This window comes from Lepisosteus oculatus, chromosome 3 (genome assembly GCF_040954835.1).
Source record: "Lepisosteus oculatus isolate fLepOcu1 chromosome 3, fLepOcu1.hap2, whole genome shotgun sequence".
In the NCBI taxonomy this organism is placed as follows: domain Eukaryota; kingdom Metazoa; phylum Chordata; class Actinopteri; order Semionotiformes; family Lepisosteidae; genus Lepisosteus; species Lepisosteus oculatus.
In genome coordinates, this window is record NC_090698.1 from 38,357,703 (window position 1) to 38,383,950 (window position 26,248).

The window sequence follows — 26,248 nt, forward strand, 5'->3', positions numbered from 1 at the left end:
CACTTTACCGACAAAACGTTAAACACACACAGCAGTATGAAAGGAAATACATTGAACAGTATCAAATACGGTCTCGCTGAAAAAGGCCCCTATCACATGATAATGGTCAAATTCTGTACTGCCTCACAGCTGTTAGGGGCGTTACCCTTAGGTGAATGAAAATAGTACCACGTGTCTGATCAGATGACTGCCCTACGCAAAAGAAAAGAGAGCTTACTCAGTTCCTGTAACAGTGTGTTCGTGATCAAAGTAGGGAGTGGGACAAAAAAGGGGGCTCTTGCTTCATTCTGCAAGAACATTAGCCTCGAGAGTCGCAGACTGTAACTCAATTATAAAGCCACCTTTCAGCCCATCTCTGTATAGCACAGGGAATTATACTGAATTTATTTTCTACCGTGGAAAGGCGGGGAATACAAAGCACTGTGCCATATACAGTACTTTGAATGCATCTGTTATACATCAAATACACAAGAAGCAACTTTACCTTAACGTCTTGACTTATTGGAAGATTTACGTCTACTAACCCAGTACATGGATTATCTGGTATGATATTTAATTTTACTTTAATAAATATGTTGATCTGCCTCTTAAATGTCTTGTTGCAGTCGTGCATAAGTTTCAGCATGGTAGACCAGAGGTTTGCCGAGTTTGAATTCAGAGCAAGCGAATTAAGAATCAATGAGCTCATATAATGTAGAGAGGTCTGTTTTAGTTTCTTATCAGGCTGACAGATCCATTAAGGGCTAAATTATAGGAATGCTAAGTATGCTTATGGTTGGGCTATTTTGATGTCATGAGATCTGAAGAGAGATACGACTCCTGTGATTCGTTTAGAAATCCAGGAGCTTATGCTATGCATGGTTGGGTATAAATTGCAACCCCTGGCACGAAAGTAGTGAACTCAGAGTTAAAGGATTTTTAATGTGAATTTCACTACCCAGTACAGCTGAAGTGTTTGTTCTTGCGGTTGATCGGTCTGCTGTTACCAGAAAAAGCAGACGAAATCCCGCCGTGGTTGGCTATGTGATGTTAAATTACGTGTTGTTGCTTGATTAGTTTTTTAATTTTTGTTTTGTTTTTATACCACATACAGTGTTACGGAATGCAAAAACTCATAACTGGGGAATAATAATAATGCAAATCATGAGGTCCAAAAGGTTGTTTTGTAACTTAAAAGGACTTCATTCTAAGAGTATGGTGCATTAGTAGGTTTCCCAGATACCTTAATTGGATTTTTTCGAGTATAGCTATTAATGGCATTTATAGGATAGAATGTGTGTAGTGAAATAGTAAAAAATAACAATTAAAACCTGTTCTTCGCTGTTATCGTTTAGAATCGCTCTATGAATGCTCTTTGGCAGATGTTGTCTGTCAAACGTTTTGGTGTGGTTTTGAATGGATCTCGGCATTTATTTTGTTCTTAAAACATTCAAACGAGTTGTTTATGTTATAAATACAATATCTTGAATGGAAATACTTCATAATTAAACAATCAAGAACCCTAGTGCACAATGTTGTACACTGTTTTAAATCGAAGTTTTCTTTTGCACAACTGAACGTTTTTTTTAAATCGACACTTCATTTAAAGGTGTGTACTTTTACAGCACATGTATACTTCTTAATTACGTGTTGCAGTGAGTTGGACGATAAATGAAATCAAGAATAGCTTGTAGTTGAAGGCCACTGCCTTTGGAAACGTCTTGATTTGATGTACCTTTCCTTCATGTGTTTTGTATACTTGAAGCTCTGGCTCGATATCTGAAACTTAAGGCGCGTGTTTTAAATCCGTAAGAAGTTTTCTTTGTTCTGTTAGTCTAGCAAGGTTCTCGTTCAATTTGTGGGAAAGGTATACATACAGTAATGAAGGGCACACCCAACACCGTGAAAGTCTCCTAAAAGCGATTTTCCTCTTGATTACAAATGATGCAGTAAATCCTTACATCCTTTTTTTTCTAGCACTCTTGGTGATTGTGCTGTGTGAACATTCAATATATTTGATATGCAAGTGGACTTTTCTCCAGTAGGCAAAACTGTGTTGGTTAGCGTTAGCAAAGACGGACATTTATGACAATAAACATTATAGTTTTGTCTATATAATAGTGTTATATACTGACGTGGAGCTGCTGGTGCATGCCTGCTGCACTGCAGTAGTGGATGAGTGGGTCTTGTCTTTTATGATTATTTGCACTTTGGGATGAAAAGTGCAATATAAGTGCAATATAAGTGCAATGAATCATAACAGGGCTCATTTCCCACTGAGCCTGTTAACAGAGGTGACATCCATGAGTTCTTCTGTGGCAGGAGGCCCAGCCCTTTGGGGTGTTGGGATTCTTGGCTATCTGTGAAGTATAGGTGTCCGGAGGGACCCTGAATGGCTGTGATTTGAATCCAATGGAGGTAACGCCATTTTTGTCAACATGACAAATCATACCCTTATTCAGTTTATAGCTTAGGCTACATTAAAAAAATGTTGCAATTATGCAATTGTATTTCAGGTATGAAGTAGGTTGCAAAAGTCTTATTTTTTAATTTTTCCTTCAAGAAAAGATATATACTAAGCCTGATAAGTAATAGCATTGCAACATTTAGGCGATTGTAGCAGTGATCTTCCCCTTTTGTTTTCATTTCCTTATTGAGTAATACACAAACTGACGTTCAAGTAGGTATGTGCAGGTAGAGGAGTTCCTTCAAGGAACTGAGCATAATACTGTAAATTGATTTGCACATCAAAATTAGGATTTTAAAGTTAACCCTTAATTGCATCAGAAAAAGCCTATGAAGAGAAACTACTAAGATGGAGAGCTGTACTCTATGCTGTTTATTGCAGGATGTATTAGATGCCAGAGTAATTCTCTGTTTAGTCTCCTGTAGGTGTTGTCAAATTGTCAGAACACATTTAAATGCATTATACATACAGTATGTTTTATGTTTGTTTACGTTTAAGTTTGTTAATTGTATCTCATATTATTAATTAAGTGTGTGACCCCCAAAATTGCTGAAGCAGTCTTGTTGTCCCAGAATATATTCGTATCTTCTTTGTAAATATCATTATTGTTTTCGTCTTCATGAAGCATAGGCCTGCGCCATCTTTTGTTGGTTTGATTTTAACATATTGGTTTGATTTTACCACCATGTTTTGAGATTGTCTCACCTGTCCCTGCATCTTTTCTGTGTATTGAAATGAAATGTCAATCATGTCTTCTTCAGATTTCAGCCCTGAGTGGTCAAGAACATACACTCTTTTTCCAGTTTGTCATTTATGAAATACAGGGAATAATATGCTTTTTGATTTAATCTGTCCCATTAAGACCTACTTTTGTTCTGGACAATGTTTAAAATGCCATTTCCTGAGGGATATTTCAAGCTTTGAGAACTAATTATTTGAAGTGGTGGATATAATTTTTAAAAGGTTTCTAAGCAATTAAATTGAGAATGTATGATCTTGTGTGATTTGATACTTGCAATCCTTAATTTTTCTTAAAAACAGAGCAAATTTTGAATTGAAGTAGTAATCTGAACAGCCTTTGCTTTTGACTGAAAAATATCTTGCTTTGCATCTTAATTAAATGGACTGAACATATGCATGGTCCACTAAGATTATCTATGAAGGGCAATCAGTACAATTATAAGCAGCTGTTCTTGAGCTGAAACGTGAATGGAGCTCCAGTCAGCAGCATTTTACCACTACTAACAAAGATTTAATCTGAATAATAGAATGAATGATTAGGGTAGGATTATATTAGTGTTACTATGGATCAGTCAGCCTTTCTTCCAGGGAGAATCTCTTGACAATGCATAATATCTGATGGTTGTAGTTTAGAGAAAAAAAAATACTGCATGCTTCAGATGTTGAGGGACAAAGTCAGAATAGGTACAAGAAGGTTACAGCTGACAAAATGAAAGATTTGGAAAGTGCTATAAATCTTAGACCAATGCACTGAAAATATATTCTGCATGAAAATGATCTTTAGTTGGGTATAGGACAAGAAGTAAATGCGTCTTTTGAACTAGGGGGCAAAACACCACTATACTTTTCTCTTCTCTTGCAATGGACTGTAGGAGTTAGTACTGTATATATTACAGTGACAAGACTGTCAGTGGAATAGATTTAATATATAACAGCATTGTTCAAAACATGACTCTAAATCTATCAGGTGGACGTGACTTACCTTGGCAATAATTGTGTTACCCTGAAGATGGTGCCATGGCGAAGCTGTGAAGAGCAGTTTTTGCTAAGCAGAAGGACAGATTGCTCTGACTTGGGCAGTGTCTATTAAAGTTCTTTGGGTAGGTGTTTATAGTGCTGAATTCTAAGCTTTTTAATAGATAACTATGACACAAAGTTTCCCTTGATAAGCTTTTCAGCAAGGTTGTCCTTTTCACTGTTGGAAATGGTAATAAAAACATGTTGGCTAATGATAACAAGTATTATGAGCCTGAGGTAAGCAAAGCAAATTAAAAAGTTACCAATTATATTTTTTTATTTAGTGTGTAGTTTTAACATACCTAGCTTAGTCAAAATTATTCTACCCCTTGGACTTTTTCACAGTTTGTGTTACTGTATGGAATCTGTGTTTGTTTTGGATTTTTGCCATTTGTCAACACAAAACTGTATATAATGTCAAAGTGAAAACAAACTTCTACAGATCCATGCATCTTTTTTCTAACTGCTTCATCCAATTCAGGCTCATGAGGGAGCTGGAGCCAATCTCAGCAAGCACACATAGACACACACCTCAGGGTACATTTTCCTAGAAGCCAGTTAATCTACCGGTATGTCTGCAGAGAACACAGAGGAAATCCGCGCAAGGACGGAGGGAACACACATACAGCATGCAGATAGCACCTGATGTCTAGAATTGAACCCAGCACTGCGAGGCAGCAATGCTGACCACTGCTCCACTGTGCTGTCTTCTCCAGATCCACCTAAATTATTTATAAATATAACACGAAAATAACTTATTGCATACGTATTCACCCCCTTTCCTATGGCATACCTAAAAAGGCAACCAGTTGTCTTTAGAAGTCACATAGTTAGTTGAATGGAGTCCATGTGTGTGTAATTAAGGTGCAAGAGGAGCATTAGTCAGGGAGGCCACCAGTTTTTTTCTTCCACGGATAAAATGGGAGAAACTGTGCATACAACAACAATTGCTTCACAAATGCCAGCAGACATATCACCCTGCAACTCACAACTGGCAACCCACTGGAGCTAAGCAGGTGTGAGCCTGGTCAGTACCTGGATGGGAGACCTCCTGGAAAAACTAAGGTTGCTGCTGGAAGAGGTGTTAGTGGGGCCAGCAGGGGGGGCTCACCCTGCGGTCCATGTGGGTCCTAATGCCCCAGTATAGTGACGGAGACACTATACTGTAAACAGGTGCTGTCTTTCGGATGAGACATAAAACTCAGGTCCTGACTCTCTGTAGTCAAAAAAAATCCCAGGGTGTTTCTCGAAAAGAGCAGGGGTGTAACCCCGGCGTCCTGGCCAAATTTCCTATTGGCCTCCTAATAATCCCCCTCTGTGAATTGGCTACATTACTCTGCTCTCTGATAGCTGATTTGTGGTGAGCATTCTGGCGCACTATGTCTCATCATCCAGCACGGTGGTGGAGGGGAGTCCCCATTACCTGTAAAGCGCTTTGAGTGTCCAGAAAAATGCTATATAAGTGTAAGCAATTATTATTAATTATTAAATCTGGGAGACTAGCAAAATGAAAGCTATTGCATAAACAAACTCACATCCAATCTCGACTACAGTTTGACAGGAGGCATGTGGGAGACTCAGAGGCCAAGTGGAAGAGGACTACAGTCTGATGTGACCAAAATGGACCTTTTTGGCCACAATGCTAAGTGCTCTGATTGTTGCAAGCTTAACACCCTACATCAACAAATAAGTCAGTGTTCTGGGGTGGCCTAGTCAAGGCCCGGACCTCAATCCCATTGAGAATCTGTGGCAGGAGTTGAAAATTGCTGTTCACCAATGGTCCCCATCCAAGTTGAGGGAGTGTGAGCAATTTTGAAAAGAAGCATGGGCAGAAATCGCAGTGTCTAGATATGCAAAGCTGGTCCAGTCTTATCCAAGAAGACTCCTGGCTGTAATTTGTGCCAAAGGTGCCTCTACTAAATATTGTCTCTAGATGAATGAATACTTACACAATCAGCTACATTCCCTTTTATAATTTAGGAGGATCCATAGAATTTTGTTTTCAGCGTGACATTGTGTTACATTTATTAGAATGAGTAAACCTTTTATCTTCAGTGGCTTTAGAATTTTTCTGTTCACTGTCTCAATTATCACCAGTAGAGCTAAATGATAGATGTGCACAACCCTTTTGGCAGAAACACAGGATTCTGTGATGAGTTTTCTTTGTATCAAATTTAATTTTTACAGGATAGTAGACTTGACCTTCAGAGAGTGTTTTACAGTTGTGTGGGTCTTAAAATGGATGTGAATATTATGAGTGCATGCCAACTTAGCCAGGCAGTATTAAACCATATATATTCTTTAAAAACCTGGAAAATATCATTTACAGCCGCAATATGAGTACAGTATGTAGTGGTAAATTATGAAGACCAAACATGCAGCATGTTATTTTGTGCTGTAGCAAGACATTTGACATAGCAAGACATAGCTTTATGTTCTATGTAAAAAAGTGCTACTGGGGGGGCTGTGCAAGTGTATACTTTAGAATATAGCCCAATGTGAAATTCAGTGATTGTTTCCCAGTGAAACAGCCAAGCTCAGTAATTATTGATGGATGTCAACCCCATAAGGCAGTTTATATAAAAAAATGCTTTAGGTACCTGGTTTCCGTAACGCCCGTTATGGAGATTTATTCTTTTTATATCCATTTTAGAATCACCAATTATCTATTGTTATACTTACCTGATTTGGAATTGATGTTTGTGTTTGTTTCATGTCTTGGGTTGCAGCTATGATCTTTGCTTACCACACACGAGAGAGAATAAGGAAGTATAGGCAGACTCCTCTGACCTGGCCATTTGTGATGTATTAACAGTCAAGTCAGTCGACTGTTAATACATCACAGGCGACACACCCTTGTACAGTATTTTCAGTTCCCTTCAGAGGAGAGGTGAGCCCCTCAGCAAATGCACTGCATGCCTGCAAGCAACCCAGTGTCCACAGTGGTCTCTGAGAGCCCAGAGGGTAGGGTATGGCTTATCATACCCTACCCTAAACCAGGCTTAGCCAGTTAGCCTCTGCTTGGGAAACCTCATTTACATTTGTCTAGTGACATGACCCAGGTTTAAACACACAGTACCTGAATCATAGAGCTCAACCTTGAGCCTTTCGGAATCAGGAGGGCTGCTCTTTTTATTGTTATTGATTCCCACTGAAATATGATGGAAAATGTATTTTCTGTCTGAAATCAAGCAGCTCCAAAGAAACCCCTCTCAATAATTTTTTAGTGTTAAACATGAAATAATGTTGTGATATTTATAAAAAATTACCTGAAGACCTGTACTAATGAGGGACAATTATGTCCACTTAACAGTAGATGACGATAGTCAAAATGAAAATGTTATATCTTATATGATATAATCTATATGTAATATCTTAAATTAATAGACCTAAAACATAGAACAGGGAGAAGAGAAGAAGACCAGAAAACAGTAATTTCTAATTTTGGGAGATGATTTGGCCTTTGTGAAAAATAAATAAAATATTTAACCCAAATCTTGGTGAATTTCTTTGAGAATTTGAAGTTCTCAGTGGTTATTTCTTCAGCAAATATGCTGAAGAGCACAGAAAAACCTTTAGACTTTTGGGATCGATTTTAATAACAACATTGAGTTTCAGTTGCAAATTGCTTTTATCTTAGCTCTTGATATTTGATGAAGCATGTAGTCATACAGTTTAGAAACTTACCTCTGCTATACTTCTGTGCACTCTAAGAGCCTCATCAGAAGATATAAACTGAATGAATAAATGCAAAGCAGTGGTACAGTACGTGTAATACAGATGTTGAATAAACTGAACTGTATTTCTGACAAATTAAGTCCTGTAACTTTGGGTTCTTTAATTATTCCAAGGAAGATTCTCACACATAACTTATCATACTCCACGATTTATTTTCTTACATTTCCTTACATTTTTCTACTATTTCTCTTTATTTTCTACATTTTTTAATACAATTTCTAGCCACTTATTCAATGCATAGTTGCCAGGGAGCTGGCCCTATCCCAGCAAGCAACGGGCACAAGGCAGCATACACCTTGGACAGGATGCCAGTCTGTCACAGGGCAATAACAGACACAAACAAGCACTCACACCAGGGCCAATTTTTCCAGAACAGAAGCCAATTAACCTACTAGTATGTGTTTAGACTGTGGAAGAAACACAGGAAGAATATACAACCTCCACATAGATAACACCCCAGGGCCCCAATACTGCAAGACAGCAATGTGCTGCCCTTCTGATTTAACAGTTAACACTAAAATATATTGCAAAGCTTCCTTTCTTTTTCTGTTGCTTAACTTATTGTGGTCTGTTTTAGATACAATTTAAGATTACCTTTTATAGTCAGTAAATTATAGAATGATCATTATTGCCCATCATCAGCTTTTAAGGAAAAGTGTATTTTGAAAATACAGTAACTAGTAGAATACAGTAGCCTCTTGTCCAATTTGGTCATGCTATTGATGAAGTGTAAGTAAAGAACATAAGAAAAGGTAGATACAAGAAAAAGCAATTCAGCCTGTCTAGTTATTTTGGTAGTACTGTAGCTACAGTATTTGATCAAAGGATCTTATCAAGCTGTTTTTTAAGAAGGCAGGGTATCAGTTAAAACTTTAGTGTTTGGCATTCATTCACATTTTCAAGCAAATACAAACATCTTTAATCTTTATGTCCTATATAATGTTTGTTATTTTTGTAGCTCATTTTATTGCTGGTTTTAGGAAAAAGTAATGGAATATCTGTCCCCACACCTGGGATGTGTGTCATTCAATGGTTATGTCACACAGATCTTGTTGTTTCAGGGAATGGGGTTTCCTTAATTATCTCTGTGTTTTATACTCTAGGGCTTGGCTAATTAATCGGGATACTTATCTTTTTTTCCATTTGTGTTGGAAATTTGGGCCTGAAGTGTCTTTTTTTTTTATGCAGTAGATTACAACAATTCAAAGGCCAGAGGTCTTCCCATTTTATGTGGAATTTCACTGTCTGCTTAAAGCATTTTAGAGCAAAGGTTTTATTAATATATAGGGAATAGGAAATTGCCATTGGTGTGGAAAGAGGAATTGCTTGCACCTTCAATTGCAGTGGGAATATTTTCTTTTAGTATTGCAGCTGTAGGTGGAATGGAACTGCTGTATTAACACTATATTTACAGTGTTAGTATTATTGAAATTTGCATATTCCTAGAGTGTTACTTTTCAATCTTGTTGCTGATTAAATTAGTTTCTATTTTTAAGCTGCTTATGGTGATGGACAACAGGTTATTATTTTTATTAATATGTCATTATTTAATTTAATGATTCGATCATTTTAGATTTCTGGTGTTTGTAGTCAGATTACTTCAGTTCATGTCCTGTAAGCCAATAATGAAAAAAAGGAACAAACAAAGGTTTATTCCATGCCGAAAAGAGAAGAAAAGAAGCACAATGTTTGGCTGTGGAGCCTTCTTCAGGTGAAGAAAGCTGAAGAAGGTTCTACAGTTGAAAACACTGTGTTTCTTGTCTTCTCTTTTCAGCATGGAATAAACCTTTTGTTTGCAGCCTACGCATGCTGACACAGCCACTGTACCTACTTGAATAATGGGAAAAAAAATCAACTTTTCGAACATTGTATAAAAGATACAATTATAAAATATACCTACCTGCTGTGTAGTAGAAGCAATTGTAAAAGTATATTTAAACTGTATATTGAGCGCAGTTAGCCTGCACCTGAGTCTCTAGAGTCTTGTATCTTAAAATAAGTAGCTAAGCCAACTCTAAGGCTGACATTTTAGTAAATAATAATAATAAAAAAAACAAGGATCTGATTGATGAAGTAGTGTCCTTTAGGAAAGAAGAATGTCATTGTTTTAATACATGTTAATTAAATGGCCTTAAGAACCAGATTTCCGGTTCCAAGCTCTGTGTTGTAATGTTATTAGAACAATATCTCAATGCATAATAGGGCAGAAATTATTTTTCTCAGTAAAAGAATCCTGGCCATAACTGGTGTGAAACTCGTTTTTGTGTTCACACTCTGTGCAGAAGCTCATAGGTTTAAGTACTGGAGACAAAGCTGTCTTAAGGGAGTCTTTAGTAGGTCATTATTTAGGCCACACTTCCTTTAGTTCAAATGCAGCCTTTTAGGGACAGTACTGCATGTTGGCAAAGTTGCTTGTGAGTGATGTAGAAATGAGAGTATTGTTCATTTAGATGCCCTGATGTTCTTCTATCAGTACTTAAAATGAACACAAAAAGTCCTTTTGCATTGAATAAGATGCTCTTAGTATTAAATCTTGTGCATGGAATTCTTTAATCTTTAAAGCGGAACTGCAGTCCCAATTTCTCAGAAAGGTTATTAAATCTCAGTAACAAAATAAATTAAATGATTGTATCACAAAATTAAAAAAAATCTGAATTAAGCTCAAAATTGTGAACTTTGTGAAAGTATTGAATAGTTGCCATGTTGTCACAACACACTGGTCTCGCCAAGGGCGAGAGCGAGAGCTTGTGAGAACTGAAGCGGCCCTTCGTGCTCTCTAGTCACTGTAATGACTAATGTAATGTGATGTACGAGTTAAAACGTACAGGTTGTGCAGCAGACATCTCACCACAGAAATGTTCCAATGTGATCTGCATGCAGAGTTAACAAGTAAGTACTGTACTAGTTGTTGGCAAAACTGTCTCAAGTTCAAGGGCAATATTTCTATTTGATTAAAAGTATTCATATGCTTCTTTACATTGTAACAGAGCCACATCATGTCACCAGTCGTTTTTTGCCTCTTTCTGAATCGCAGAACATGGCACTGCACATACCTGGAAATTTTGTGACGTTAGTTGTAGGTTTTACGGATGTAGAGGTTTTCCATGTTACTGTCTACATTTTACTTTCATTGCGGTTTTGAAATGCGCTCATCAATGCTGATTCTTTCTAACCTTGAATATATTTAATAGTGCTGCAGTTCCCCTTTAACGGGATTTGTACTGTATATTTATATCTTATTTATACCATTAACTGCTGGAAGAATGACCTTCGTTGGGTCACCAGCGATCTCTAAATCATACAATGTTTACCATCAAAAATTGGTGCAAGGCAGAGTAAATGTTTCACATGTACTACAAAACCATCGGCAAAAACGTCAGAACATCTGGGTCCTGTTCTAGATGATTGTTTGCCATATTGTTTGGTGAAGGTTTTATTATAATTTTGTAAGTTTCTTTGTAGTTTAATATTCTTTATTCTCTTGAGAAATTATGCCTCACATGTTATAACCCAGTGTGCAGATGAGGAAAGTTGCGCCTCACTGATGGGCTGAGAATCCAGTGGCTTGGGTACAGTGCAGGCCTGGAGACTGACCTAACTAGGAGCTATCAAGGCTAATAGAGGCAGGGCGGCTGCCCCACCTTGCAGGCTGCAGGCAGAAGGTGCAGAAAAGTGCCACGGGTCCAGTGCTTGGTTGAAAGCAATGGGATACAGACAGGCAGAACGTATTTGAGGCAGGCATAGAATCTCTCGGGCAGAATTCAGGCCGCGTGTCCTTCTGAGACACAGGTTAGTAATGCTATCAAGGTTGGAAGATATCTCAAAGTCAGAGCACTGGCTTAGTGGCAGAGCAGGGTTTAAATATCCTGGGTTTGGTAGATCTAGCACCTTTTAATTGGAGGAAGGCAGCTGGGAGAATTGGCATGAGCAAGTCCGAACAGCCCCAGGAGGTGTTTACACCTTGTGTAAATTCTGAGAAGACCAAGGGCAGTGAGCTTTGGCTTGCCAGGTGGTAACATCACATCCTTTCTTATCACACAGAGTGCACTAATTGCCTTATTATGGAAATTCTGCACAGGCAGTGCAGGGATTCTAGTCGCAGTTTGGTCAATAATAATGCCACTGAATGTGATAGTACTGCTGTCTTGTTCCATTGGTTTCAGTGTTTACCTGAGGACTCTGTATTGATCATGGCTGTCTTCTCTATCAACCAAAACTGCAATGTAAGGTCTCTAAATCTGAGCGTTCTTCTATAAGGATTTCTACTAGATTTCCTCTCTTTAATACTTAGTTGTTAAATAACGAGGTTCTAATTACCAGTGCAATTATTTTTGGCCTGGAAGTGATTTTTTGAAATCACATACTGATTGACTTCCTGCTGTTGAATAAGGTCATTCCCGCTGCATATGGTTGTATTGAAAAATATTGTAATTGGGGTCAAGGTGTTATTTTAATAGTCATTTAAATGTTGGTCTGTGTTTAATTCATATACAAAATGAATGCTTGGTTTTTAACACACTGTACCGTGTTTTTAACAATAATATCTCTGCTTTGTTCCATGTTTGCAAATATTTCACTTTTTGCTTTTCGGTATATCCTGAATATAAATAAATCAGTTAATACTGCAAACTACAACGTAATCGGGAAAGTGTCAATCTTTTGTAACAGGTGTAGTTTTATTAAACAGACATGACATCGGTAAAGACCTTATACTGATTAGCATTTGTCATCAGTAGGGGATCCACTGTTTGTGTCCCAATCTAGTAGTATGTGTGACAACTGTTGGAAGCAGTAGAAACTGTATATCTGTGACACGTTTTACACCAGTTTACAGATGCTGTCCTGTGTAATTCTGTTCCATTACTCTCATAATAACTGGAGAAATATATGTCTGTTCACAGGTATTTGACGGCTAGATGCTACATGTTGTACCAAGGTCACTCCCCAAATATTCAGTGGCAAATAGGACAACCATGGCTTAATTCACATTATCATCTTGGAAGAAAGCAAAGTTTTTTAGAGACTAGACACTCCTGTGTGGTGGGACGATCTCGTTATGGTGTTGAGACTCGTGATCTCCTAGGTTGGGGCCTTTGATTAACAAACATAATCCATCAAGCCTTGCTAGATTAGAAATTGCTGGCTACGATCACTTCAGTTCATTAGTTAAACATTTTTACTATTGGAAGCATATGAAAAAAACTGACATTTCCATAGAATATTGGAAAAGAATTGATGTTAATAAATTACAGTTCCCTAAGTCCTTTTTATATAGTATAGTGCAATGAATTGCCAATAAAGTCTCCAGAGTTTGCTAGCCATCTAAATACAACCTTATCCAATGACAAATGCTTTAAAATGGCAAACGTATTATTAGCTTTTTATGTTTATAGGGATCATAGTTTACTGGTAAGAAGCCTTCCAAAATGCCAGTGTACACTTTATAGTAATCTGCACCAGGCTTCAGCAGAGAAATTGCAGCTGCATTAAGAAAAACGCAATAGCCATTAAAACTTCAAATATGTGTTTGCCACATTTGAGCCTTACAAATATCTGAAGCATGTAGATGGCATATAACCAAAACAATTATAGCCAAAATGTAGACCATGTTGGATGACTGCTAAAGAATAACAGTTTAAATGTATTTTCTCAATTTAAAATGATAGAGGATGATAAGAACAATAATGACATAAACTATGTAGATACAGGATTCTTATTTGCTATTTAGGGTATTTAGTAATTATCCATTAGAAAGGAAGAAAAAATATTTAATGAGCTTGATACCTTACTTTTTGTCTACTTAAAAGGGAATATTTTATCTCTGTATGCTAGTGTTGAACTCATAGACATAGATATTACTAACCTCCCATCATTCATTTTGTGTGTAAAATGAAGACTTTAAAATGATTTTGGTTTTGGATATACATTTTTTCACACTTTGTCAGATTGAAGAGATTTGCCTCTAGACTTTCTGGGTGAGAAAGGATGTGCTGTTTTTCACAGAAATAGAAGTTCATGAAAAGTCAAAGTCGCCCACAGGATTCTATATGAAAATGACCAGATTGGTTTTGTGAAAAGATTCTGTTTTCCGTCCATGCACTGTGCACATCTGATTTTACTAGCATGGTTAAATACGAGTATCTAGCGTTCCCTCATGGCTTCAAAGTTTTAATGAATTTGATAAAAGCAGGGATTCTTTGACAGTGACTGTGACAGGGAAGTGGAGAGTGACATGAAACATTTATGTAAACAGTGGCAGGAATTTGATAGGCAGCAACTACAGTATGACATTATAATGTCACTGTACCAGAAATTGCAAGGATTTGTAGATTTACTCTTAAAGAGTGATTTAAGTAATATATATTTTTCTGGTGTCAGCTTCAGAGCTGCTTGGAATCAGAAATAAAACATCCAGTTTATTAATGGAAAACTAACCTCATGTTGTGAAAAACAGCAAACGTTTTGTATTAATTGAGACACACAGCAGGCTCAACCTCATTTAAGTTACACTATTGAATATGTCATTTTCCACCTTTCCTGCTGTGTGCAGCAAATTCCTGCTATAATTACTGTAGGGCAAGGGTAGACCATTTGCTCAGTGAAATATAACCTGTGCTTTTTTTACTTCAGAAATTACACATGTGGGCTTTTCTGGGACTCATTAATATTCAGTGAATGCTGTGCATACACGAGAACTCTATGTATTATGGTTTATACAGAGTGCACTTGTGTAAGAGTAATAAAGAGTAGTAAAAAGTCATAACTGAGACTTGTTATATTTGTATATCTGCATACACCTTTTCTGGAAATATGGAACAACTTAAATACATTAAGAAATAGTACACAGTTACCGAAATGTTACCACATTTTTTGCAAAGTTTTTGTCTTTTTGTTTGACAACACAACTGGAACTGAACATGAACTTACAGTAAATAAAAGCTGGTAATATCCTTTGAATTAACTTGATATTCATTACCAAGAGGAGAAACAAATAGAGAATATGAACCATAAACCTGGCAAAACTAATGGAATTTCAAAACAAATAGCTTAATTAAAGCAGCAGAAATTCAATTTTTGATTGCGAATAAATTCTTGAAATTTAGTGGGTCGTCATCTTAGGATCTACAATCTCTTGAGCAAAACTTGTTTTTCCAGCTCCTTGAGATTTTTGAGTCTTTAAAAGCATCACTCCACATTACACTGTGATCTGCTGATACTTAAGCATTGAGACTTAAGAAATTTTAGACATTATTTTTTGGCTAGGTTTCAGAATCATCTGTCCCAGAGTGACCTAGACAACAGAGTTAGATGAGGCATTTAAACAAGTGTCTGAATCAGGATTGAGAACAACAGATGTCACTTTTTGTATAAACCTGAGGTAAGTAATTTAGACTATACGATTATGTTGCCCAGTATATTTTTTATTTAAATAATTCCCATTTTTTACAAGTGCTTTATATTTGACTGAAGACAAAATGGCCTGAAATAATGAAATCTGAAATCTCTAACCTTCTCTAATTTATAGCTGTCTAAATGGCAATAGGTTTGTAATTTATAATACAACATTAATATTATAAGGCACATTTAAGTTATGCAAGGAAATGTAGCCATTGGTTGAAATTTAATCAGAAATTAATATACAAAATAGACATTATCAAATATGCTTTTTCTCAGGAAAGTCTTTTCTAGCTACAAATAGATTATTTCAGTTGAGCTGGAAATTTGCAGTAACCCTACAAAATGTTCTAACACACTTGCTTAGCACAAGAATAAGAAAGTAACATGAAATTCTTTTTAAACCCTTTTGAAAATTTCAAAGTAAATGGGAATGCAGGACTTTATTTAATAGTTAATAATAGAAATTAGTATTAATAGCATGGTTTCAAGGCATCTTAACAGACTTTCCATAGCTTACTATTGCAAGTACTGTGAATAGAAATGTCACAGATTTTAGTCTAAATGTGGATCTTATTTTGATGGTATGAAGTGTCATTTTTCTACTTTTGCAAAATCTTTATTGATATAAAAAATCTTTAACGATATAAAAATATTCACCTGACAAAATGAAGCTGCAACACAAATTGTCTGATAAAATCATGCATAAGTTGTGTGGTAGAAGTGTGTCACATACTAATTTTAATATATTGATATTATGATACCTTCATGATAGCAATGGCTGTTTGTGAATATTTTTATTATTTTAGTTCTGGCAATATACCATTTTACTGGAGTTCATGGGCAGATAAAATATAATTTCGAGAAGCTTGTGGAGACCCTTCTAGATGCATAATATTTAATAGAAGATAAAGGGGATTGAATACACGAAAACAAGACAGTTAAGCAACTATTAGACAGTTTCACAGTAAATCTCGTGACTAGTTACTATGGTCTGACAACAAATAATATTCAAAAAAATATTCAGATATCCTAAACGTATTACCAGTTGAGTTGACTGTAATAGCTTTTTTGGTATCTTATTGACTTGTAAGGTGTAGGTGGAAGGTGTAACATGTAACTCATGGTCTTTTGAAATTAAAATAAAAAACATACAATTTTAAAGTAAACGGCAAGTTTTTGATTAGTGAAATATGAAAGATGGAAAGAAAGGCAAGGTGCTGTAACAAACCTTTGACACAGCACTGAGATCTGCTTTGTGAAATGTTCAATGGGATTTGAAGAGGATGTGATCATTAGCCATCTGCTCAGCAAAATTAAGTGGCTGTGCTAAGTAGGATACTGCATTCTCTACAAATCTTTTTTGTTGTTGTTTTTGAATGGCTCTGAAACGGCTGGATGAGTGTTTGTTTTCTTTGACAGATCCCGCTAAAAAAAATGAAAATAAATAAGGTATCAGATTTTGCAAGTGTACAGTAAAAGTAGGGGAAATGTGTAATATGGGATTTGTGGGAGTACAAGGGAGTAACCATAAAGTCTTTTCAAGTGCCCCACGAGAAATGCATTTTTAGAAAAGTTAACCTTTTCATTGGTACCAACATGGGGGATTGCTTTTCAATATCTGAGAGAAAACAGGGATATGATCCACTCAGTATGGGCTATAAGGTCTAAATTAAGCTCAGAACTCATTGTACCATTATGATGATTTCAAGCACTGTTGCAGAACACTTGAAGCTCTTGGATGCTGTAGCCAAGATGTGAAGGTAAATGTTTGTCTTGGTTACTGGAGGGTGAAATGTGTTAAAAATATACCTGTGTTGTTTTTGCCATTCCAAATATTAGAGCGTTAAATATTCAAAATGTTCTTTTCCATTGGTGAGACCACACATATAAAATATGTCCAAATCAAAATGTACAAAACTGTAGCTAACATCTGCATTTTTATAAAATAAAGTAATAATATTAAGAAGATACTCCTGGTTTTGGAGAGTTTTATTTTCACATTTCTAAGGACAACTTATTTATCTGACTGTACATTTAGCTTTTTGAAAATGTACTAAGTTCAAGTTCAAGTTTATTGTCATTATACTCATACACAAGTATGGTATAATGAAATGCTATTTAGCTAGCTCTCAGACAGTAAGTAGTACAAAAAAACAACAATACAATTGTATAAGAAAAGAAAGACAGAGACAATGGGCAATGTGCAAAAACAACAACAGGTAACAGGTAACGTGCAAAACAACATCAGTTGTACAAAATCATACATCAAGAGAATGAAATAAAGTAACGAAAATTATGGGGGGCGAACTTTTTGACATATGAGGTAGGGGTAGATTTCAATGTGTGTTTGAGTTTTGATACAGAGAGAAGTCACTGTAAGGGTTCAGATCATATGTGACTGATGCTGGGAGTTTAATAGTTTGATAGTGCAGGGGTAAAAACTGTCTCTGAGACTGGTAGTCTAGGCCCGAATGCTCCTTTTTCCAGATGATAAAGGGTCAAACAGTCTGTAGCTGGGGTGTGTGGGGTCTTTGATGATGCTAAGAACTTTCCTCAAGCACCGTCTGTCATAAATGTCCTGGATGCATGGGAGAGCAACCCCAGTGATGGGCTGGGCAGTTTTCACCACCCATTGTAGAGCTTTGCGGTCACCAATACTGCAATTGCCATACCACACTGTGATGCAACCTGTCAGTATGCTTTCTGTAGTGCATATGTAAAAGTAAGAGAGGATCTGGGGAGAAATCGTAGCCTTCTTCAGCTGTCATAGGAAGTATAGGTGCTGTTGCACTTTCTTAACCATGTGAGGTCCTCGGTGATATGGACACCAAGGAATGTGAAGTTACTGACCCTTTCTACTTCATTCCTGTTGAGGTGGATAGGGGCATGACCGTTATGCAGTTTTCTGAAATCAACGATCAGCTCCTTGGTTTTGCTGATGTTGAGGGTGAGGTTGTTGTCTTCACACCATGTTGTAAGGAGATTGACCTCCTCCCTGTAGGCCCTCTCATCATTGTCTTCGATCAGACCTACAACTGCGGTGTAATCGGCAAACTTGATGATGATGGAGTTGGTGTTAAGTTTGGCATTACAGTTGTGGGTGTAGAGGGAGTAAAGCACTGAACTAAGCACACAACCCTGGGGGACCCCAGTTTTCAGAGTTGGTGTGCCGGAGGTGTGGTTTCCAAGCCTGACAGCCTGGGGTCTGCCTGTCCAGAATCCAGTTGCAGAGGGTGGTGTCAAGACTCAGTGCACTGGGTTTCTTGACTAATTTATCTGTAATGATGGTGTTAAAAGCTGAGCTTAAGTTGATGAATAGTAGTGTTGCTTATGTGTTCTTTTTATCCAGATGGGATAGGGCAGTGTGTATGGCAATGGAGATTGCGTCATCTGTGGATCTGTTGGGCCGGTAGGTGAATTGGTATGGGTCCAGTGTGTCTGGAATGGTGTCCTTAATGTGCCCCATGACCAGCCTCTGGAAGCACTTCATGATAACAGGAGTTAGTGCCACCGGGTGATAGTCATTAAGGCATGTCACTGTGTTTTTCTTAGGCAGCGGTATTAGATCTAGATATCAATATAAATTCTATGAGGTTTCATTTAAATACCAATGTTAAACACAATGAAATGTTAACAATGTTAAAACAATTCTTCAGACCTAAAGGATTTTGCTTATAAATGTGTCTTTGAACAAGAGAACAATATTTATCCCATAGAGCAAAACAATGGAGGCTTGAGGTGCCAAGTACATCCTTAGTACAACAGTGGATCATACAGAGCTGGCTAATGGCATGAGCCTCTTTTTCTCATGTTTCTATTTAGCAAGAGCTGGCCCACCTTAAAACTGCCTGCTTGTTTTGACTGTCTTGGGAAGCTGGGTATCTCCTGACAGAAACAGCTGGGAGATCACTGGCTTGTAGCCATGCACGTGGCAATTAAGGTTACGACACTAGACGTGCTTGGAAGAGAAATAATACTCTTCTGGGTTCAGGAATAAAAAAGTGTAAAAGTATACTACAACGTGTACTTATGTATATTGGAATTGCTGTTATAGCAGGTACTATGCCTATGGAATGAAGCCACACTCCAAGAGCAACAAAAGAAATGCCATGGCACAGGGAAACATTAAGGTCATTTGATCCTTTTGTGGAATTTTCAGTGGAAACACATGAATGGTACTGTGCTTTTCTGTGTCAAAGTACATACCATCTTTTTTTCTTTGCAACATTTACCATCGTCATTAAGATCACATATCACTGTAAGAAGAGTAATAATGGTATTAGTAATTGAATAAATCCATTTCTCATTTTATCTGATATGATGATCAAAATCAAGTGGAGATGAATTATTAGTACTTACATTTTTGGGTTGTGTTTAGTAATTTGTATATCACATTAGTATGAAAATATCCAAACTACCACTAGGTAAAACAAATGGAGCAGCACCTCATTAACATTACAGTTCAATAAATAAATAAAAATGTCTCTACATGCTAAAAAGCCCTTATTAGACTTATAATAATAATAATAATAATAATAATAATAATAATTTATTCTCAGAAAATTGTTATGGTTTTCTCAGAACAAGGTAATTTCTTTCATTAAAAAAATGGAAAGTTTTCTGTAGTATGACTTTTTTTTTCTTCCCGAGTTGTGGGAGAAATGTCCATATTTTAGATGAAAGGATGGTAGAATGGATACAGGACAAAAAGAGCAAGAAAAACAAAATACAATAAGAAGTTCTAGAATTTGTTTTGATTCTATTTTAATTTATATGATTTAATGCAATTTTATTTCTTTTTTTAGTTTAATCTGTAAACTACTGTATGCAATCATGCACACCCCCACAGTTCAATAAATAACATTGAAACCTACAGTATCTAGCCAGTCAGAAAATGGAGAAAATGTCCCTTGCTGCATTCAAGGAAACTTGGCTAGATAACATCAGTAAACAAGGCCTCGATAAAACCTAGATGTCTTAATATTAAAACTTTTTTAAGACCCTTCAATCTATTAAAAACACAACCAAGGAGTCCCTTCTGCTGGTATAAAACTACAGGTTAAACACTTGAAGAATGTGTACAAATAAGGAACAGTGGTACTAAATGAGTTCACTTTATAAAATATATTGGGGATAGATTAAAGGTAATAGGTCTTGCTTCTTCCAATTTATAGGTCATTCTTTTGTAAGAGATTATCATTCTGTAAGGTTAAACTTTTTTTCCATGTGTAATACCTAATGGAAAGTAGAAGAGATCTAGTCAGTAACTTCAGATAGTACTGATGAAGTACTGCTATATTTGTATCCTGCAGTATCATACTAGGAAGATGCATATATGTGATATACAACAGATGTGACAAAGATTAAATGATAGCAGGTTAATGTACAGTATGTAATTGACATTATGGATTTAAGTTAAATTCAGATGTTAATGTGTACAGTAAATTCCTTTACTGAAAAAAATAGTTTTTATGCTTTGCCCTGTTCCTTAGCCGGAGTGGGAAGTGCCTGAGACCTTAACTGACTTAAAGGAGATTGTCTCCTTGCTGCTTCTTCCTCCTGGCCTCATTTAGTTGCACTGGATTGATTGTTGTCGAGGGTTACTCTGTTGCCGTGGACGATGTCTGACTGTATGCAGCTCACGCTAGCTCTTTGTAGGATTGGTTTTTATACGGTAAGATGTAAAGCTCTCATAAAATAGAAGTGAGGTGTGTGTGTACGTTTCAGAAATATATTTGCTGTATGTCCCTCAGTGAATTGTGTTGTTTTGTCGTTTTAAATCACATTGTAAAAACGGCACTTTGTCAATGAAAGGGCTTGTACTTCCCTTTTCCATAACATGTGTTTACATCTTGTTAAGGTGGAACGGCACTTTTGCATGTTACTCTCGTCTTGGTTTAAAAAAATAACTGCATGTTTTTGTGTGTGAAAAACGAGTGCTGTAAATAATGTATTTAATTTATTTAATTTTATTTACACTTTTATGTGCTGTATATTTATTTGAAAAACATTTATCCCCTTTAACTTGTTTTCTTTTCAAGAAAAAAAGCTTTTCTTACTCTAAGTAATTAGGATATTTTTACTAATACACCTTCATTTTCTGTTTCCAATCAAAAGATAAAATATCTATTATTTTTTTCTTAATTCAATTAAACATTTATCAGTATTTAGAAGTAAAATAATAGAACCTCGTTTATAAGATACGATGTCACCTTAAAAATGAAAGACTATGTTTCAAGGAGTGGGAAAACACTTTGTATTCTGTGAGCAGACGGCAGGTGGTTACAAAGTCCATTTTGTAATCTATGCTACCGTGTTATATAGGTCAGGAGGTTTATGAAAAACGCTTTTTGTTTCTGTTGTTTGCTTAAAACCTTTCTCTTGTTTTAACCACAGCCTGTTTATTCCACATTTCTGCTCTAGCATTCTAACACAATTCTGTGAGTGAAGTGATATTTTGGCTCCTGCTACAGTGTATTTGGCAGTGAATACAAAACATAACATATTTGGGATTCTGACATACTGTAACTGTGAATAACAATCACTCGGTGAATCCCCTTATCTTACCTGCATCTAGTAGTGTTTCTGGGGTGCTTGCTAGCTAGTATGAACCTAACAAATCTGACTCATCCCTTAAGTACTGCATGGATCACCCTTGCCATTTTGTCATTTCATTAATTTCATTTCATTTTACAAGAGTACCCTTCAAAACCAGAATTAGATGAGTAGTGCAGGTACGTTTTAAATATAACAAATGCATTGTTTTACAAATAGAATGAGTCTGAGTCTCTGATAAATTGCATCTGGACACATTGCTAGGATTACACATTTACTTGCGGAGCAGACAGAGGTATGTTTTAGATACATTGTATAGTGCACGTCTATTTACTGTAGGTTTAACAAAGCTGTTAAGTTTGAGAACAGGTTCTGATAAAAATATTATTAGGGTATTTAATTTTACAGTTCATATTGTGAAGGAAACTTGTTATAAATGTTCTGTTACTGTTTTATGCTTTTGTAGCATTACTACAAAGGATACACAGGATTTTTTTTTCCCTTTTATAGCACATTCTAGATACAATATTTGAATAAAAGAGCCATATGTTAATATAAATAGATTCTATACATTAACAGGGGAGTGAGAGATGTTGCAACCCATACGATTGCCCTTCCTAAATTGTACCCAAATGTTTTTTAAGAAAAAAATATTGGAAAAAATAATTGTTCTGTCTACAGCAGAATGCAAACTAGGACCCTTAAAGGAATCTATTGCCCTACTAGCTATTAAGTTATTTTGCTACAGGCTTTAAGGCGTAATGACTATGTGGCATGTAAAACACAAGATAGGTTACAGGAATGAGAGGAGACCATTTGGCCATCTAGCTCATTTAGTTGCCAGTAACTAGGTAAACTGAGTTCCTCATTTGGCTGTTTCATGAAAGAAAAAGATAAACTGAGTAGCTTGTTCCCTCAGTTTTAAATGCATTTCTCCTTAGTTTCCATTGTGTTCCATTGGAATGCTTGCTGTTTCTGGAGAATCACCTTAAAAGATGAAAATATTCTTAAGGATTAAGTTACAGTTCAACAGTTATAAGTTATATTTGGTTACCAGAAATGCAGATGTGCTTAATTTTCCTAAAGTACGGCACTTTCAATCTGGATTTGTTATTTTGACATTGGATTAATTTTATTATAATCTGGGAAGGTGTTCAGTTGTGGTATTTATAAACTTCACGATTTTTAGTAGGACATTTGCAGTGAAACTTTTTTCTTCTGGTTACTTGCCTCTTTTGGAGACTCTGGCTGTCATCTTAGCTACATTGTGTATTTTTCATCACTCTCAATGTCACAAGGAACTGATTGGAGTGAGGATGGTGGCTGTCAGCTGACTGTATTCAACTTGGCAAAGACTTACAGTTCATCACATTTACAAGGTAATGATTACTATTATTTTTGTTTATAGCTGTTGGATGACCTCTGCAGAAATAACACTGTGCACCCTCTATAGAAAAAAGTTATAAATCCATTATACAGAAAATGAAATGACAAAATATAAAGGTGGTCCATGCAGTACATTATGGGTTACAGAGACATAAGATATGTAAAATATCTCTAGATGATGTTGAATCTACAATGGGATTTTGATCCAAAAAATACTTCTTTTCCACGTTATGAGAGGAAAATGTTAGGGGGAAGAACAGTCTAACACTGTTCTTAATACATTTGGATGATAGCTTGGGCTCTCTACTTTCAAATTCACACCCAGTTCTCAACTCACTGAACTTGATCAGTTTTCTGGCTTCAGGATCACATAAAGTATAGTATAACCCATCAGCACATATATGATTTTAGCAGGAAACCCCATAACCCTTTTGTATTATGACCCTATGTATTTTTTATTCTTTACAATGTGCACTACACCATTTCTATGGAGTTTAGAAAGTCCCTCACAACAGTACTATTGATATATTTATTTTTCCTAATGAAGAGTTATAGTATTTAAGGGAGTGCCTTTAACTGCTTCCTCTGACACCAGGTCATTAAAATACCTGACACGGCCAGTGCAGTTAAAGCCTGAAATTGATGACAGCAAAGCCATATTTATGAATTTTTTGCTGATTTTCATTCTAGCCCTTGAAACTGATATGATGTTAAGCAGTGTGAGAATAACAGCAAAAAATCCTGTAATGTACATATTCCCCTAGTAGTAGAAAAAGTGTGAATAACCCCTGGTGGATTTCTTTATTGATATCAATGATAAAGAATTATAGTGTGTTCTGCCTTGTTAATTTTGCTGGAGTTATATCTGGTTTTGATATTTCTCTACAGACAGCCCATGTCAAATGCTCACAATTCAAAAACAGTCAACTGGCAGCTTTACGGGTTTATGAGTTTGTTCCTAGGGGAATATCTTACACTATATGTTGTTGGGATTTACTGTATGTGGCCTGGTAAATGTAACTATTGCACGCTTTTTTCTATGATCACGTTTATAATCAAGGATGTTGAAATAATTTGTTCACATGATAAGTGCATCTTGTGAAATGTGTGAAGAGCGTGTACTGTTTCTGCATTACGTAGATGTATTGTCTACTAATGTACATATTGATTGTGAAGATTGGATTTTCCTGCAATTAAAAAAATGACTTACACTTTTAAATGACTGACTTTAAAGCAGTCTTCAATACCCTAATTTATTGCAACATAGTACAACTTGAAATGAAATTGAAGAGTACTGTGTACTCTTAAAAACAGCTGGCAAGTGCTGTATACAAGTGTGTTACATTCTGTTGTAAATCTTAAAGCAGGAACACTCATTCTAAATAGCATGTTCTCTATAATTGTGACCAAACAACTTCACAGAGTCTAATTTTCTTTAATAGTCTAGAACTAATAGTCACTATTCAGCACTTATAGAAGTTATTTGTGATCTTATTTAGAAAAAATACTCCTGCATTCCATTTCAAGCCAGAACATGTTTGGTTTCTGCCTTGGAATAAATTGTGGTCTCTGTGGTTGCACACTTATACCATATGTTATTATGCATACTGATTTCATTTCAAGAAACTAATCATGAACTTAAGAGATCACATACATTTTTCATTATAATTCAGGAGAGCTTTTAATTTCTCCTGTTTCTAAATTATTGCCTAGTGTGCAATGTCAGGTACTATGCTGTAGATAAGCGGGCTTTCTCAGTGCTTCATATCAGTAGAAATTGTTTCAATTTTTTTCTCTTTTTTTAGTCTTGATGCCAGCTCAAAAAGGCAATGATTATCTGGTAACTGTCTTTCGATTAATATTTCTTTTTTGTTCCTGACTTCAGACATTAAATCACAGTAGGTGATTCTTTCCCTTTAAAAAAATCTACATACAAATTTGAATTCAGATTGTTCATCTTTTGTCCATCTTTTGATGTAGCTGTTCTCTGTTTTTTTACTTGTAGTAGACACCTGCTCTATATGATGTATTACATAGTATGTTTCATATTTAAACTGGACTTTGTCATGGGACATCTTGAAGTTAAAAATCACTAATCACTAATCACATCTGTGTTGTGCTGTGCTGATAGCCTTTTTTCCTAAACTAAGTCTTTGAGTCTAAACATAGACACTGTGTTGCATATAGTATTATATAAAAAGCTTAACCTTGTTTATATTGTCCACACAATACATACTAGAAACAGAAGGAATGTCTTCTTAAGGATATTACTGTATGTATCTTTTTAAAGAGTTTTTGCTTTCTGATCAGGGGAACTTTGACCTAAATATTAAAACATGCAAGATACATAATCACTCTGAGTCTGTAATGTGTCTTGAGATATAAATAGTTGCTGCTGCAAATGCTGTATAATGGATGTTTGGTGCAAGCCGTTTGTCCTGCTCATTAAGTCTTTTCAGGTCTTTAATTGCTGTGGCAATGATGTGTAAAATTGCAGTTTAGGATTTCTATCTTTAGCATTTCCATTCTGACATTTGGAAAACTTGTGCATTTGTTGTGTTTCCCCTCTTTTTTTAAAAAGGCCATTGAACATTGTGCTTTATGCATCATTATTTAACCTGTTTATGTTCTCATGTGATGAATGGATAAATCAGTGTTTTCTGATACAGCTGACTGACTTCCTGTGCTAGTAGTTAGGCTAGCTGTCCAGGGCAAGAATGATTTTAAACAGCAGAGAATGAAGCAGGTGAACGGTTTTTGCTTCAAAAAAGAAATTACTCCCAGTAATGCACTGTAGGCCAACAAAGATTGTTTTTACACTTTGTATTATGTCTAACACAATCCTTGATTGTGTCAAGAAAATGACAACGGCAAACCAGTATAGTGAAACACTGCTCACAGAATTCAGCAGATTTGCAATATATGATGATTGCATGAATAGTTTAGATTCCAGCTGTTGTAGAGCTA

General features: G+C 36.1%; 1 protein-coding gene across 4 annotated transcripts in view; it reads left to right on the forward strand.

Annotated features, from left to right (window-relative positions):
- The first annotated feature begins 213 nt into the window (after positions 1 to 213).
- Positions 214 to 26,248, forward strand: part of arl15a (ADP-ribosylation factor-like 15a) — a 232,326-nt gene continuing 206,291 nt past the window's right edge. For 2 of the 4 annotated variants that reach the window (XM_069187152.1, XM_015365078.2), the window contains exon 1: positions 20,916 to 21,014. In XM_069187152.1, the coding sequence (XP_069043253.1) occupies positions 20,961 to 21,014 (54 nt within the window). In that variant the 5' untranslated portion in view covers positions 20,916 to 20,960. Of the gene's footprint in view, positions 544 to 20,915; positions 21,015 to 26,248 lie in introns of those variants that run through there. The other 2 variants (XM_015365070.2, XM_015365061.2) reach the window with 2 other exon arrangements.